This window comes from Pongo pygmaeus, chromosome 7 (assembly GCF_028885625.2).
Source record: "Pongo pygmaeus isolate AG05252 chromosome 7, NHGRI_mPonPyg2-v2.0_pri, whole genome shotgun sequence".
Classification (NCBI taxonomy): domain Eukaryota; kingdom Metazoa; phylum Chordata; class Mammalia; order Primates; family Hominidae; genus Pongo; species Pongo pygmaeus.
In genome coordinates this window covers 52,169,126-52,184,033 of record NC_072380.2, presented here as the reverse complement: position 1 = coordinate 52,184,033, position 14,908 = coordinate 52,169,126, and the positions used below count along the sequence as shown (strand labels likewise).

The window sequence follows — 14,908 nt, the reverse complement described above, 5'->3', positions numbered from 1 at the left end:
AACATACTTGATGAAAAAAAGCAGAAGTAACCTATTACCATTTATCTTTTGAATGTAAAGGTCTTAAATTACCTAAAATAAACATGAATAAATATACTTATGCACAATTAGTCTCTGGTATTATATTAGAGTAAGACTTTAATTGTAACACATTTAAGGGACCACTTATATTAAAACAAACCTTATGCTTCTTAAATAAATCTATATGTTACTTTATCTAAAATTTTTAAGATGAGGATAGATGCTTTTTTAAAGATACTAAAGGAAGATATTAGATAATTCTAGATGCAGATATTCTATATTGTTGATGGAATTATAATGGATGTGCATGGATGTATGTTTTTTGAAGTCTATGTAAAGCTATCCCATTGTAATTTGTGGGAATTCTGTATGTTCCCCCAGGGTAAACAAACTCGATTCACAAATTTTGACCCATTATCTCTGCTTCCACCATCCTGGGACTACTGGACATATCCTGGTTCTCTCACAGTTCCACCTCTTCTTGAGAGTGTCACATGGATTGTTTTAAAGCAACCTATAAACATCAGCTCTCAACAGGTACATCATCTCTTCCAGGTTGATACTGATTCCCTCAGAGGAAACTGGGCTTTTTTTTTTTTTTTTTCAACCCTGCCCTTAATTTCTGCTGTGTTTTGAAGTCTGTGTTTTCCCTTTATTCATCAGATGGGTGGTTGGGCTAGATGAGATCTATGTCCCTTTCATATTTGACCTGTGATTAGATGATTTATTTGCCACTTCTTAGAAATGTACATAGCAACACTGATGAAAGTGAAGCATCATTTTGAGCACTATAATCATTTGCTTTTGTTTTGTTGCTGTTTGTTTGATATGGGGATATAAACAGGCTGAGATAACAAACAAAAAATGGGGATATAAACAGGCTGAGATAGAAACAAAAAAATCAGAGAGAGGCTACTTATAGAAGGTGACATTTTTCTTTCTGACCTTAGTCCCCACACCTGCTTCTACAAATTTCCAAGTGAAACTTGAGGACAGTGATTGGTGCAGTGCCCTAAGAAATGTGTGCCTGCTAAGTGTAAGAAGTTGTTGTTTTGTACGCTTAAAAGCTAGATAAGTGGGTAGGCTGGGCACAGTGGATCCTGCCTGTAATCTCAGCACTTTGGGAGGCTGAGGTGGGTGGATCGCTTGAGTCCTGGAGTTCGAGACCAGCCTGGGTAAAACCCTGTCTCTACGAAAAATACAAAAAGTAGCCAGGTGTGGTGATGCGTGCCTATAGTCCCAGCTACTCAAGGGGTTGAGGTGAGAGGATTGCTCGAACCCAAGAGGTGGATGCTGCAGTGAGTCAGGATCACGCTGCTGCATTCCAGAGCAAGACTTTGTCTCAAAAAATTTTTTTTTGTTAAGAGGGTGGATCGCATTTAAGTGTTCTTACTATAATTATAAGAAGAGGAAAGAGAGAGAAAGGGGAGGGGAATGAGAGGGAGAGAAGGAATTGTTGATCTTTTGGCATTTGTTGACAAAAACTTTTGTTGGGTTGTCTGAGGGGCTTAATGCTTAAGCGTTTGCAGAGAGGCTGTGGGGAGGCTCTTTCTATGTAGACATCTACTCACTCATTCTTCTGTTAAAAACTTATGGAGCTTCCCCTGTAGGCCAAGAGTCTGCTAGACTCAGGATACCCAGTTTGTCAGCCATGCTGGTGTGGAGTCGGTGCAACCATACCTCACCCCAACCTTGAACTCCTGGGCTCAAGCCATTCGTCTTCCTGCCTCAGCCTCCCACGTAGCTTGAACTACAGGTGCATGCCACCATGCCTGGCTTATTTTTTTTGATAAATTTTGTGTAGACAGGGTCTTGCATTATTGCTCTGATTGGTCTTGAAGTGATCCACTTCTGGCCTCAAATGATCCTTCTGCTTCGGCCTCCCAAAGTGCTAGGACTACAGGCATGAGCCACTGCACCTAGCCAGGATATCCAGTCTTTAATGTTCAGAAACTGTGCTTGGAGTGCTGAACCATGAGGCTGGCCAATCTGATGGGTGGATGCTGTGTGTTCTTGGATGCTGTGCTTCTTCACTGGTTTTGTTTTTGTTGTTCTTTTTGAATTAGGTGCAGTATCTTAGCATGAACATAGTCTAGTAATTTTTGCAGCTAATAAAGTACACATGTACTGGGCTTGCCCACCTGCCTACCTGTTTATTTTTCCTCCTAATGATACCAGAGCTGGCCCACCTTTACCGAGATCATTTCAGGCAGCATTTCCCCTTGGGACACTGAACACATCCTTCCTTTTGTTGGGTGTTTCTCCTTGTTGACCTTGTCTCTAGGATTAAAGGCAAATAATAACCTAGTGCATACATTTTTAAAACATTTTACAAAGGTCTGTATAGAAATCCAGAGCTTGACTGACATGAAAACTCCTGTGAATTTTTTCTATCATTGTATCATGAGAAAAATGACCTGTTACTGATTCAGAGTCCTTAATAAGGAAATTCATTTTTCTCCCTGTCACATGCTAAATGGTTTACTTTTATATTTCTTTATTAAATTTGAACTGAATAATATTAAGAATGAATAAACTATAGCATCAAGGTAGTTAATAAGGGAATCATGTTTTCCCTCTATCTCAAGGATGCTGTTATTTCTTAAAGCCACTTGGAAAATAACTTTTTGTTTAGTTTTGTTTTTTGTTTTCAATCCACCAGTGATTTGGAAGAGAATATATCAAAATATATAGTTTAGTTCCTTAAAAATAATAAAGTTAACCTTATTAAAAATATCTACCTGCAAGTTTAGGAATTGTGAGTGCCTAGCTGAGGATTCACTACTTTGTCTTATCTGAGGCTCAGTGGATTACTATTATCAATGTGGCTTTTATGCAGAGCAGTATATAAAATAATAGCTCTGTTTTAGAGCTCTGAAGTGATTGTTAATTCACTTTGGAGCATTGACTTAAATCTCCTATAGTAGGAACACTTTCACGTATTTTAGTTTTTAACCAAATTGAGAAAGTTATTTGAGTAACAATTCAATTTATTAAAATCTGATATTGTGGTAGTTTTAAAAGTTAAAGAATAAAGCAAAAGAAAAAAAATTCAGTCCCAGTCTAACCATGAAAAAATACCAGGCAACACCCAGTCAGGGGACATTCTATAAAATAGTCAGTATTCTCAAGGTCGTTAAAACTGCCAAGGTCATCAAAAACAAGGTAAGTCTGAGATACTGTCACAATCAAGAAATGCCTAAGGAGATATGAATACTAAGTGTAGTGTTTTCCGGATTTTTTCCTAGGGTTTTCTCCACAATTTCTTGCCAAGTCACAGTTTGACCTAAGGGGCAAATCAGATGTTTTTCATTTTCTTTTTCTTGATTTAAGTCCATTTTTCTCTCTCCGAGTCACTCGTTGAGGACTAAATTCTTAACTGCCATGCCAGTGAGTGATAAATGTACTATTTTCTGATCCTTTTGAAGACAAGTCTGTCATTTTCTCTGGAGGGACAGCTTCTCTTGCCAAGTCTCTTTGGGTTATCCTAAATCATCAAAATTGGGTTACTTAGCTGAAATTCAATGTGCAAAATACTTGGCTTTGTTTCTACTCTCCTTTTAAAGAAAAACAACCCTCTTTTGTTTATTATGATATTATTTGCATGCAGTGAAACTCATGAATTTTAAGTGTGTGGTTGCTGATTTTGGTAACTGTATATAGACATGCTACAACTACTACAATCAAGATACAGTTCTCAACCACCGCGGTGGCTCACAGCTCTAATCCTAGCATTTTGGGAGGCCAAGGCGGGTGGATCACCTAAGGTCTGGAGTTCGAGACCAGCCTGGTGAACATGGTAAAACCCCATCTCTACTAAAAATACAAAAATTAGCCATGCATGGTGGTGCGTGCCTGTAATCCCAGCTACTCAGGAGGCCGAGGCAGGAGAATCGCTTGAACCTGGGAGGCAAGGTTGAAGTGAGCCCAGATTGTGCCGCTGTACTCCAGCCTGGGTAACAGAGCAAGACTATATCTCAAAATAAATAAATAAAAGATAGAGATCTCAGCCAAAAATTTTCTGGTGCTCTTTTGCAGTCCTTTACCTTCTTCACCATAGTCCTAGGCAACTACTGATGTGCTGTCACTAGAATTTAAATGAGTCATACAGTAGATTTTTGTGTTTGAGTTCTTTTACTGGTATAATCTTTTTAAGATTCACCCATTTTATTTTATTTTTTTCCTGAGACAGAGTCTGGCTCTGTTGCCCAGGCTGGAGTGGAGTGGCGAGATCTTGGCTCACTGCAACCTCTGCCTCCCATGTTCAAGTGATTCTGCTGCCTCAGCCTCCTGAGTAGCTGGAACTGCAGGCATGCATCACCACGCCCGGCCAATTTTTGTATTTTTAGTAGAGATGGGGTTTCACCATGTTGGCTGGGCTGCTCTTGGACTCCTGGCCTCAAGTGATCTACCCATCTCGGCCTCCCAAAGTGCTGGGATTACAGGTGTGACCCATGGTACCTGACCCATTTCATTAATTTTTATTACTGTGTAATATTCCATGGTATGGATATATTATATTTTTAAAAAATATATTTCACAGTTGATGGACACTTGGCTTGCTTTCAATTTTTGGCCATTATGAATAATAGCAATCCATATATGCATATTAGGAGTAATTTGCTCACTTTTGTGTGGACACATTTGTATATGTCTTGTGTCAATACCTAGGACTGGAATTACTAGGTCATGTTTGTTTAATTTTGTAAAGTACTATTATATTGTTTTCTTTTCCTTTTTTTTTCTGAAGGAGTCTCGCTTTGTTGCCCAGGCTGGAGTGCAGTGGTGTGATCTTGGTTCACTGTAACCACCACCTCCCGGGTTTAAGAGATTGTCCTACCTCAGGCTCCTGAGTAGCTGGGATTACAGGCACTCGCCACCACACCCAGCTAATTTTTGTATTTTTAGTAGAGACAGGATTTCATCATGTTAGCCATGCTGGTCTCAAACTCCCGACTTCAAGTGATTTGCCCACCTTGGCCCCCCAAAATGCTGGAATTACAGGCATGAGCCACTGTGCCCAGCTGAGTAAATTACTACTATATTGTTTTCTAAAGTGGCTGTGTCATATTAAATTCCCACCAACAACATATGAGATTTCTAGTTGCTTCATACCCCTGCAAGCATTTGGCATTGTCAGTTTTTCTAACTTTAGGTATTCTAGTGGGTATGTGTGTGATTTTAATTTGCATTTATCTAGTGACCAATGATTTTGAACATTTTTTATATGCTTATTGGCTATGTATGTATCTCCTTTTGTTAAGTATCTGTTCAGATTATCTGTCCATTTTTACATTGGGTTGTGTGCAAGAGTTCTTTATATAGTCTGGATAACAGCTCTTTCTCAGGCTGGGCGCAGTGGCTCACTCCTGTAATCCCACTGAAAGAATCTCCCCGGGGCCTGAAAGCTTAAGGGAATGAATAACTTTTCCCTCCTCAGGCCCAGTCCCAAGGCCCAAGGCCACTTGCTCCAGCAGCGTGCGTCAGCAAGATAGCAGAAGCAGGAAGAGAGCTGGCGGGAAGACACATACCCCCTGAAGATCTACAGGGAGGCAGTCTGGGTACTATGTAGCAGTCAGATCAGACTGGGACACTTCCTGTTTACAGAGAACTGTAAAACTCCTGCCCCGTCCTCACTTGGGACTGACGCCATAGGCCTCAGCCCATCTGCACCCAGGGATGCAAGGCTCTTGTATTGTTTCAAACCCCAAGAGCGTGCCAACAGACAACACGAGGTGGTGTGGAGCAACCGGCTGTTTTAATGAATGCCTGGGTGCAGACGGGCTGAGGTCTAAAATGGCATCAGCCCCAAGTAAGGACAGGGCAGGCAGGGGTTTTATAGTCTCCTGTAAACAAGAAGTGTCTCAGTCTGATGTAACTGCTGCGTAGTACCTGGACGGCCTCCGTCTCGGTCTTCAGAGGGTATGTGTCTTCCGGCCAGCTCTCTTCCTGCTTCTGCTATCTTGCTGATGCACACTGCTGGCACCAGTGGCCTTGTGCCTTGGGACTGAGCCAAAGGAGGGAGGAGTTATTCACCCCCTGCCCAGCTTTCAGGACCCAGGGAGAATCTTTCATTCCTGTCTATTTGGTTATAGAAAAAAGGAAAAGCGATGACTTTCTCAATAACTACTTCAGGCATGACATAGGGGTGGCGTGAGCACCTTGGAAAAAGAAAAACTTAATTTTGGGGGTATTCTTGAGAGAAGGGTTCGTATCCATCATGTCGCTGTAGCAGGAGCATCATCTGGATTGTTTGGTGGCTAGTGGGATAACACAGGGGAGAAACAAGAGGAACCCAGTGATGAAGATTACTGTCCCTACCAGTATTTTAAATCCTCCTAAATTAGAGAACCACCCTCCTAGAAGGTTTGTTGGGTCCCAACCCTTCCAGGTTTGGACTGATACATGGGCTACTTTTCTGATGTTTGAAGCGATTTCTAGAACCGCTTTTCCGTTATCATCTATGTTAAGACAGCAATTAGAGATATTAAACTTACCATAGACCCCACCTTCTTCTGCTAGTAAGTAGTCTAGTGGTAGCCTGTTTTGTTACGAGAGCATTTCTAGGGCTGAGGTGGTTTGGTTAGTGATTATCTTTAGAACAGCTGGTAGTCTAATTGTTCTATTTAGCATATATATGGAAGTGCAATAACCCCCATGAACCATCCTCAGCCCAAGTGGCAGGACCGTAATATTCCATGATCCGTTGCGGAGGCCACTCGTCCTCTTGCCATCTTTGGCTCCCTTCTACCTCCAAGGATTGTTTTTCTCTGGCTAGGTTATACACAGGGACTCCGAGGATGTTGCCCGCCTGCTTTGAAAGTAAAAAGAATCCAGGTTTAATTGTGCCTAGGAAGAAAGTACCTTGCTAGGGATAAGGTAGCCATGAGTATGCCTGGGTTCCACATATCCAAAGGAATCCGTCAGAGGCAATCCATTGGAGGCTGGTGTTCATAGGATTGTCCCACAGTGCACTTAGGCTGGGGTATGCCTCATAAGGGTTGTGGTGTTTGTACAGTATCAGGCCTTTTTTGACAAGACATAATTGAGGTAGCTTAAGTTAGAAGGAGACCAAGCTCCGTGGGGTAATTTTGGCCACCCCTCTGCTGTGGAGGCGTTGACTGTTAGGGTTTGGTGACAGGGGCTTTCACCTATGGCATGATGAGTTTTATCATTCCACTTGCGGGATATGCACACCGTCCCTGTTACTGGAAGTGTCCAGGACTGTGCGCATTCCTGAGGAGTGAAAGTGAGGCTGGAGTTTTGGGATGCTAGTAAGTAAGGGGGATTGTCTATCCCATAAAATGGCCACTGTTGACTCATACGGGCTTCCCTGCATACCTAGCAATTGGACACATTCATGGTAAGGACGGTGCGTTCCCCTAGATCTACAAACAAGTTTTTTCCTGCCTTGGGAAGTGATACGTCTGCTTGTAGTTTTGTATAAAGGGATGGAAATGCCACGGGTGATTTTGGAGAGGAGTTGTTGGCTTTTGTTTTGGCTATAATCTGTTCTCTCCTTGTATCCTCTAGCACTTGAGTTTTTACTCCCCATTGTCCATTTGTGGTGAAGCAAAGCCACTGCTTACCTTTTGGACAAATAGTCCCATTACGACTGCCAGATACTCCTAGATTTTTTACTTTATATTAACTTTTCCCTGATTCAACACATTCCTTGATTAAGATTCCATAACAGGATTTTTCTATATAAGTATAGTAAGTAAAGGATTGTCGTATTTTTCCTCCATAGTGGAAAGACTGATAATGAGAGGTGACAGTGTGCTGGCAGTCCTCGCAGCCCCTGCTCGCTCTACGCGCCTCCTCTGCCTGGGCTCCCACTTTGGCGGCACTTGAGGAGCCCTTCAGCATGTGGCTGCACTGTGGGGGCCCCTTTCTGGGCTGGCCAAGGCCGGAGCTGGCTCCCTCAGCTTGCTGGGAGGTGTGGAGTGAGAGGCGTGGGCGGCAACTGGGGCTGCCGGCGGTGCTTGTGTTCCAGCGCCAGTTGCGGGTGGGCGTGGACTCGTTGGGCCCCGCAGCGGTGGGCAGGTCCGCCTACCCCGGGCAGTGAGGGGCTTAGCACCTGGGCCAGCAGCTGCTGTGCTCAATTTTTCACCGAGCCTTAGCTGCCTTCCCGCGGGGCAGGGCTCGGGACCTGCAGCCTGCCATGCCTGAGCCTCCCCCCAACCTCCGTGGGCTCCTGTGCGGCCAAGCCTCCCCAAGAAGCACCGCCCCCTGCTCCACGGTGCCCGGTCCCATCGACCACCCAGGGGCTGAGGAGTGCTGGCTCATGGCTCTGGGACTGGCAGGGAGCTCCACCTGCGGCCCTGGTGCAGCATCCACTGGGTGAAGCCAGCTGGGCTCCTGAGTCTGGTGGGGACTTGGAGAGCATTTATGTCTAGCTAAGGGATTGTAAATACACCAATTGGCACTCTGTATCTAGCTCAAGGTTTGTAAACACACCAATGAGCACCCTGTGTCTAGCTCACGGTTTGTGAATGCACAAATCAGCACTCTGTATCTAGCTACTCTGGTGGGGACTTGGAGAACCTTTGTGTCTAGCTCAGGGATTGTAAAGGCACCAATCAGTGCCCTGTCAAAATAGACCACTCGGCTCTCTGTAAAATGGACCAATCAGCAGGATGTGGGTGGGGCCAGATAAGAGAATAAAAGCAGGCTGCTGGAGCCCACAATGGCAACCCCGCTGGGGTCCCCTTCCACACTGTGAAAGCTTTGTTCTTTTGCTCTTTGCAATAAATCTTGCTGCTGCTCACTCTTTGGGTCCACACTGCCTTTATGAGCTGTAACACTCACCGCAAAGGTCTGTAGCTTCACTCCTGAAGCCAGCGAGACCACAAACCCACCAGAAGGAAGAAACTCCGAGCACATCCAAACATCACACGCTGCGTTTAGGAACTGTAACACTCAGGGTGAGGGTCCGCAGCTTCATTCTTGAAGTCAGTGAGACCAAGAACCCGCCAATTCCAGACACAGTAACACTCACAGCAGCTCAGAGGGGCTGCTGTGGACAGTAGGGCGGGTACTGATACCAGATGCAAGGCTCTTGTATCACTTCGAACCCCAAGAGCACGCCAACAGAACACGAGGTGGTGTGGAGCAACACGAGGTTTTATTGAGCGCCGTGGTGCAGACGGGCTGAGGCCTAAAATGGCATCAGCCCCAAGTGAGGATGGGGCAGAGGTTTTATAGTCCTCTGTAAACAGAAGTGTCCCAGTCTGACGTGACTGCTGCATAGTACACGGACAGCCTCCCTCTCAGTCTTCAGAGGGTATGTGTCTCCCAGCCAGCTCTCTTCCTGCTTCTGCTATCTTGGTGATGCACACTGCTGGAGCAAGTGGCCTTGCACCTTGGGACTGGGCCTGAGGAGGGAGAAGTTATTCATTCCCTTAAACTTTCAGGCACTGGGGAGAATCTTTCACCCAGCAGTTTGAAAGGCTGAGGCGGGAGGATCACTTGAGGCCAGGAGTTCAAGACCAGTCTGGCCAACATAGCGCAACCCTGTCTCCACTTAAAAAAAAAAAAATTAGCTGGGCGTGGTGTCGCCTGCCTGTAACCTCAGCTACTCCAGACGCTGAGGCATGAGAATCACTTGAACCCAGGAGGCGGAGGTTGCAGTGAGTCGAGATTATGCCACTGCAATCCAGCCTGGGTGACAGAGCGAGACTCTATCTCAAAAAAAAAAAAAAAGTGATTCCTTGGGCCTTATTAGAAATTCCAGTTCACAAGTTTGGGGTAGGGTCCAGGGATCTGAATTTTTAAGAATGAACTCAAAAGTATTTTCATTCAGATGCTTTGGGACCACCCCTCCCAAAACTGGCTTAGAGTGAGACATGCGTGTGCACGTAATAGATCCATCTAGGAAGGTTAGTTAGAACTGCGTGGGCAAGGGGCTTGGAAGCCATGCTGACACATTTGTTTTGGGTGCCTACAAAAATGTTAGAACTGTGATGTATTATAGGGATGTATTTGGAAATGTTTACACTAAAATGAGACGATGTTTGGAATTTGCTTAAAAATAGCCTAGTTTGGGTAGGATGGCAAATGGAAAAAGAGCTTTGGTGGGAGAACGGATGGAAAAATTGGCTGTGTGTTGAAGCTAGGTCGTGGATTCCTGGTGATTTATGATGTTGCTTTTTCTACCTTTGTGTACTTTTGAACATTTACATAATAAAAAGTAAATTAAAAGGATAGGGGAAAATAAGGAAACAGAAAACAAGTTTTTCTGTGGTTAGTGCATGGCTTGTCAAGATGGCTTATTTATTGAAACTTCTCAGCTACCTCTCAAGTTTCTCATCTGTAAAAGGGGATAATTATATATTATTGACAGGGGTATTTTGACTGAGGTAATGTAAAGCACTTAACACAGTGCCCAGTCCATTATGTTCCATAACAGCACTTATTTTTATTATTACTCAATTTTGGCAGGCAGTGGAGTGCTATCAAAGAGGTTTGAGCATGAGAGTGGCATAAAGCTATTTACAGAACCATAGAAGAGTATTTTAGCTTATTGGAGTTGCTACACAATGAAATTACAATTTCAGCATTAGAGTCAAGGAAACCAGCAAAACAGGTCATACCTGCTTCAGCCTCAAGGCTGAACTGGGAACATTTCTACTGGGAACCTGTAGGTACTCAGTCAGCTTTAGTGACAGAGGTGCAGCTTTGCTGCCTGAATAAGGCCTGGAACCACATAAGGGGACAAGACTGGTGGGAACCAGCCAGAGATGTGCATTTTAAGGCCAGGGCAGTATTGGAGGACACCCAGAGCCAACAGAAGCAAATCTGAATGGGGACTGGCAAATACAGGGTCGACCTAACTGGGCTAAATGATTGTGAGACCCAGTTATAAGGGGAAGGGGTTTGGCGAGATATCAGGACAGGTCTAGGGACTCTTACCAAAATACACAGGCTGGTCAGAGAAGGAGCTGAAGACAGATCCAATTCTAGACTGGTGAGCTGAAAGTGCTACTGGGACAGGGAGCCATGATCAACTTTCAGAGGGGTTGAACTCCCAGAGGGGCAGGAGCTAGGGTTGTGGGAGAAAAATAAAGCCAACATCTTCAGAAGACTCAGCGGTATCACTGTGGAGGCAGGTTGCTTGATGAGGCCTGTGGACTCATGCTTTAATTCAGGACTCAGAATTCCTGCGCAGCCACCTGGAATGACCACTCCAGACAGACCTGGATTGTTATGATCTGCAGAAGGCTAGGTATCTTTCCTATGGTCTCAGAGGTTAGATTTTATTAGCCTCTGCTATTTGACTTGACCAGAGATTCTCTTCAGCCTCATGTGGTTTTAGCTATGATGATCTGGTCTAATGAAACATGAGTAATAGTACGTTGTAAACACTTGTCTCCTTCCCATATCTGTACTTAAAAAAAAAAACCTCAAAATGGCCGGGTGCGGTGGCTCCCGCCTGTAATCCCAGCACTTTGGGAGGCTGAGGAGGGCGGATCATGAGGTCAAGAGATCGAGAGCATCCTGGCCAACATGGTGAAACCCCATCTCTACTAAAAATACAAAAATTAGCTGGGCATGGTGGCACGTGCCTGTAGTCAGTCCCAGCTACTTGGGAGGCTGAGGCAGGAGAATTGCTTGAACCTGGGAGGTGGAGGTTGCAGTGAGCTGAGATCCTGCCATTGCACTCCAGCCTGGTGACACAGCGAGACTCTGTCTCAAAAAACAAACAAACAAACAAAACCCTCAAAATACCACATGTGGAAAACATGGTTGCTTGTATATATGATGGTTGATCCTATTGCCATAGAGCATGGTTATAAACTGTTGCCTATTTCTTATAAAGGACCTCTCTCTCCTCTGCCCCTGTCCTGGTTAGTACTGTACAAGAAACATTTTAGGCATCAGGTATTTGATGAAAACCTAAAGGATGTGAATTTGCTTGACTCTGAGATTAGATGGTTAACAAAATTTAGAGAATGTAGGTTCTCATTCCTAATAATTTGTCTTCATCAAAATAAAACAAACACCAAAGATTTTATTTTATTAATTGACAGTATAATTTTGGTGCATATTTTTGAGAAGATAAAATTAGTTTTAATTTTTCCAACTTCACTTTAGACCTGTACTAAATCTTAATAAATAATATTAAGCCACCAAGGGATTGTTAAAAATTTATAAAACATATTTATAATAGAAAAGTTTTCAGCAACAAAAAATAGTGATGTAGGTTGATATGTATTGGCATGCAAAGATGGCTAGGATATATACTAAGTGAAAAAATTAGGTTTCAAAACAGCATATATAGTTGAGTTCATTTTTGTCATAAAATGTATGTATGTGTGTGTGTTTATAGATTGAAAAACATTGAAAAACTTTCTCTGATTTCTAAATATTTCCTCTTTAGGAATAAGAAAATAAGAAAATAAGAAATAAACCACACTCTAGATGTTTCCTCTTGTTGGCCAGGCTGGTCTTAAATTAAAAATGCTTATACATTTAATTTTGGAACCCGTAGGTATTTGTACAGTGATGAGAATTTAGCAAAAGAGTTGTTTTATTATATATGACATGTAACAGAAAATTTTCATTGCAGTATTTTTTGTTCCTGGTTATAGATATATCTTAATTCTTTATGCAGAGTAATTCGTTAATATTGGTGGGAATTTCTATGCTGAAGCTAACTCTTTTCTTCTTCTACAGCTGGCCAAATTTCGCAGTCTCCTGTGCACAGCAGAGGGTGAAGCAGCAGCTTTTCTAGTGAGCAATCACCGCCCACCACAGCCTCTGAAGGGCCGCAAAGTGAGAGCCTCTTTCCATTAAAAATTGTCACCAGTGAACTCCCCCAAACATGGCTGTGGAGAGACAATGAAACAAATCAAAGCACAAAAGTATCTGCCAACATCTCCTTTGTGGAATTCTAATTTATAGGAAACATTTTACTATGAGCCTCAGTGTCACAAAGAAAACCAGATCTGTCTCTCTCTCTCTTTAATTTTTTTTTTTTTTTTAGTGATAGAGTCTCACTCTGTCACCTAGGCTGGATTGCAGTGGTACAATCTTGGCTAATTGCAGCCTCCATCTCCTGGACTCAAGTGATCCTCCCACCTCAGCCTCCAGAGTACATAGGACCACAGGCATGCACCAGCATGCCTGGCTAATTTTAATTAATTTATTTTTTTTAAGAAATGCAGTCTTGCTATGTTGCCCAGGCTGGTCTCAAGCTCCTGCCCTAAACTAGGCCTCCTGCCTTGGCCTCTCAAAGTGCTGGGATTTCAGGCATGGGCCATCAAGCCCAGCTGACCCAGATCTCTTTGCTAACTTATCTGTCTCTTATTTGCACTCATGGATATTCACAGTAAGCATTGTTTGACATATATTAAAACCCATGAAATATGCCAACTTCAACCTGTGTGAAAATATAGTTAACATTGCAAACTTTAGAACGTATTAAAAATTTTACCTTGCCATAGAGACTGAATTAGTCACAGCTCTCAATGATGTTAGGTGGAAACTTATATCTCAAATGATAGGATTGTGATGCTTTTTTTGTAACAAGTGATTCTGCTTAATATTTTGTTATTCCAATTCATAAAAAGTAGGTTATGTTTTCCTATAAGGATAATTTTTGCAGTGATTATATTGCTAACTCTCATTGCATGATACCTTTAATAAAATGAACAATATAAGAGTTAAGGGCAATGGGATAAAACTACTTAATGGGTCTCCTCCACTGATCAACAATATTCCATATAGTCTTGGTGAGGAATTTCCCAGGATATAAATGGCTATTTACACTGTAATGAATTATACCATATATAATATTCACTCAGTAATGTTAATAATGAACTGGCTAATAATTGACAAGATGCAATGCCTGCCAGTTTATGACATTAACATGGTTTGAAACTAACATATGACATAGTACCAGTGCAGTCAGTGCTGCCCTCAGACATGAAGAACATGTTGCCCATTTTTGCCTGGTGTTTTGGCAGCAAAGCAGGAAGCAATTTTGTGTGGGTCATTGTTCTGTCAATTTGTGGAAAAAATTACTTCAGTCTCATATAAGTATATAATGGGTCCGTAAACCCTTCAACCCATTTCCATGGCAAAACTCACTTTTCTTTTTATACATGTCCCTCAGTCTCTTAATTTTATCAGGTGGAGCTTGATCTTAATTTTAACCTATTATCTTTTATTTTTGTTTGTTTTTGGTGGGGGATAAGAGTGGTGTTTCTTTTGCCCTTTCTGTTACAATCGGAGGGACACTAAGCATTAACTTAATAACCACATTTAAGACTTGAACACATGCTACACTTTTGTCATCTCCTGACATAACTTTACCTGAGTTTCCTTGATTTTGATGATTTGTTTCTTACATCTCTCTTCCTCTGGATGTAGTTTTTTTTTTTTGGATGGAGTCTTACACTGTCACCAAGGCTGGAGTACAGTGGCATGGTCGTGGCTCACTGCAACCTCCACCTCCCGGGTTCAAAGGATTCTCCTGCCTCAGCCTCTTGAGTGGTTGGGATTACAGGCACATGCCACCATACTTGGCTAATTTTTGTATTTTTAGTAGAGATGGGATTTTGCAATGTTGGCCAGGCTGGTCTCAAACTCCTGACCTCAAGTGATCTGCCTGCCTCAGCCTCTCAAATTGCTGGAATTGCAGGCGTGAGCCACCACGCCTGGCTTGAATGTAGATTTTAATAATTGAACTTATTCTGTAATGTTGATAGAATAACTGAGTATCAGCAAATTGTGTAACAGTGATGGACACTGTTGCATAAGGTGAGCTCCTGAAGAGTGAAGCTAATACTTTGGTCAATGTTCTTTTCCCCTCAGTGTGTAGTTTAAGGCTTTTAGAAGATTGATCTGTAGCAATTATTTAATGAATTAAATATTTAAAAAA

General features: G+C 42.7%; 1 protein-coding gene across 1 annotated transcript in view; it reads left to right on the top strand.

Annotated features, from left to right (window-relative positions):
- LOC129042631 (carbonic anhydrase 13-like) overlaps positions 1 to 12,966 on the top strand; it is a 35,413-nt gene extending 22,447 nt beyond the window's left edge. The window contains exons 6-7 of the mRNA XM_054498858.2: positions 403 to 558; positions 12,700 to 12,966. Of these exons, the coding sequence (XP_054354833.1) occupies positions 403 to 558; positions 12,700 to 12,819 (276 nt within the window). The 3' untranslated portion in view covers positions 12,820 to 12,966. The remainder of the gene's footprint in view (positions 1 to 402; positions 559 to 12,699) is intronic.
- The last annotated feature ends 1,942 nt before the right edge of the window (positions 12,967 to 14,908 follow it).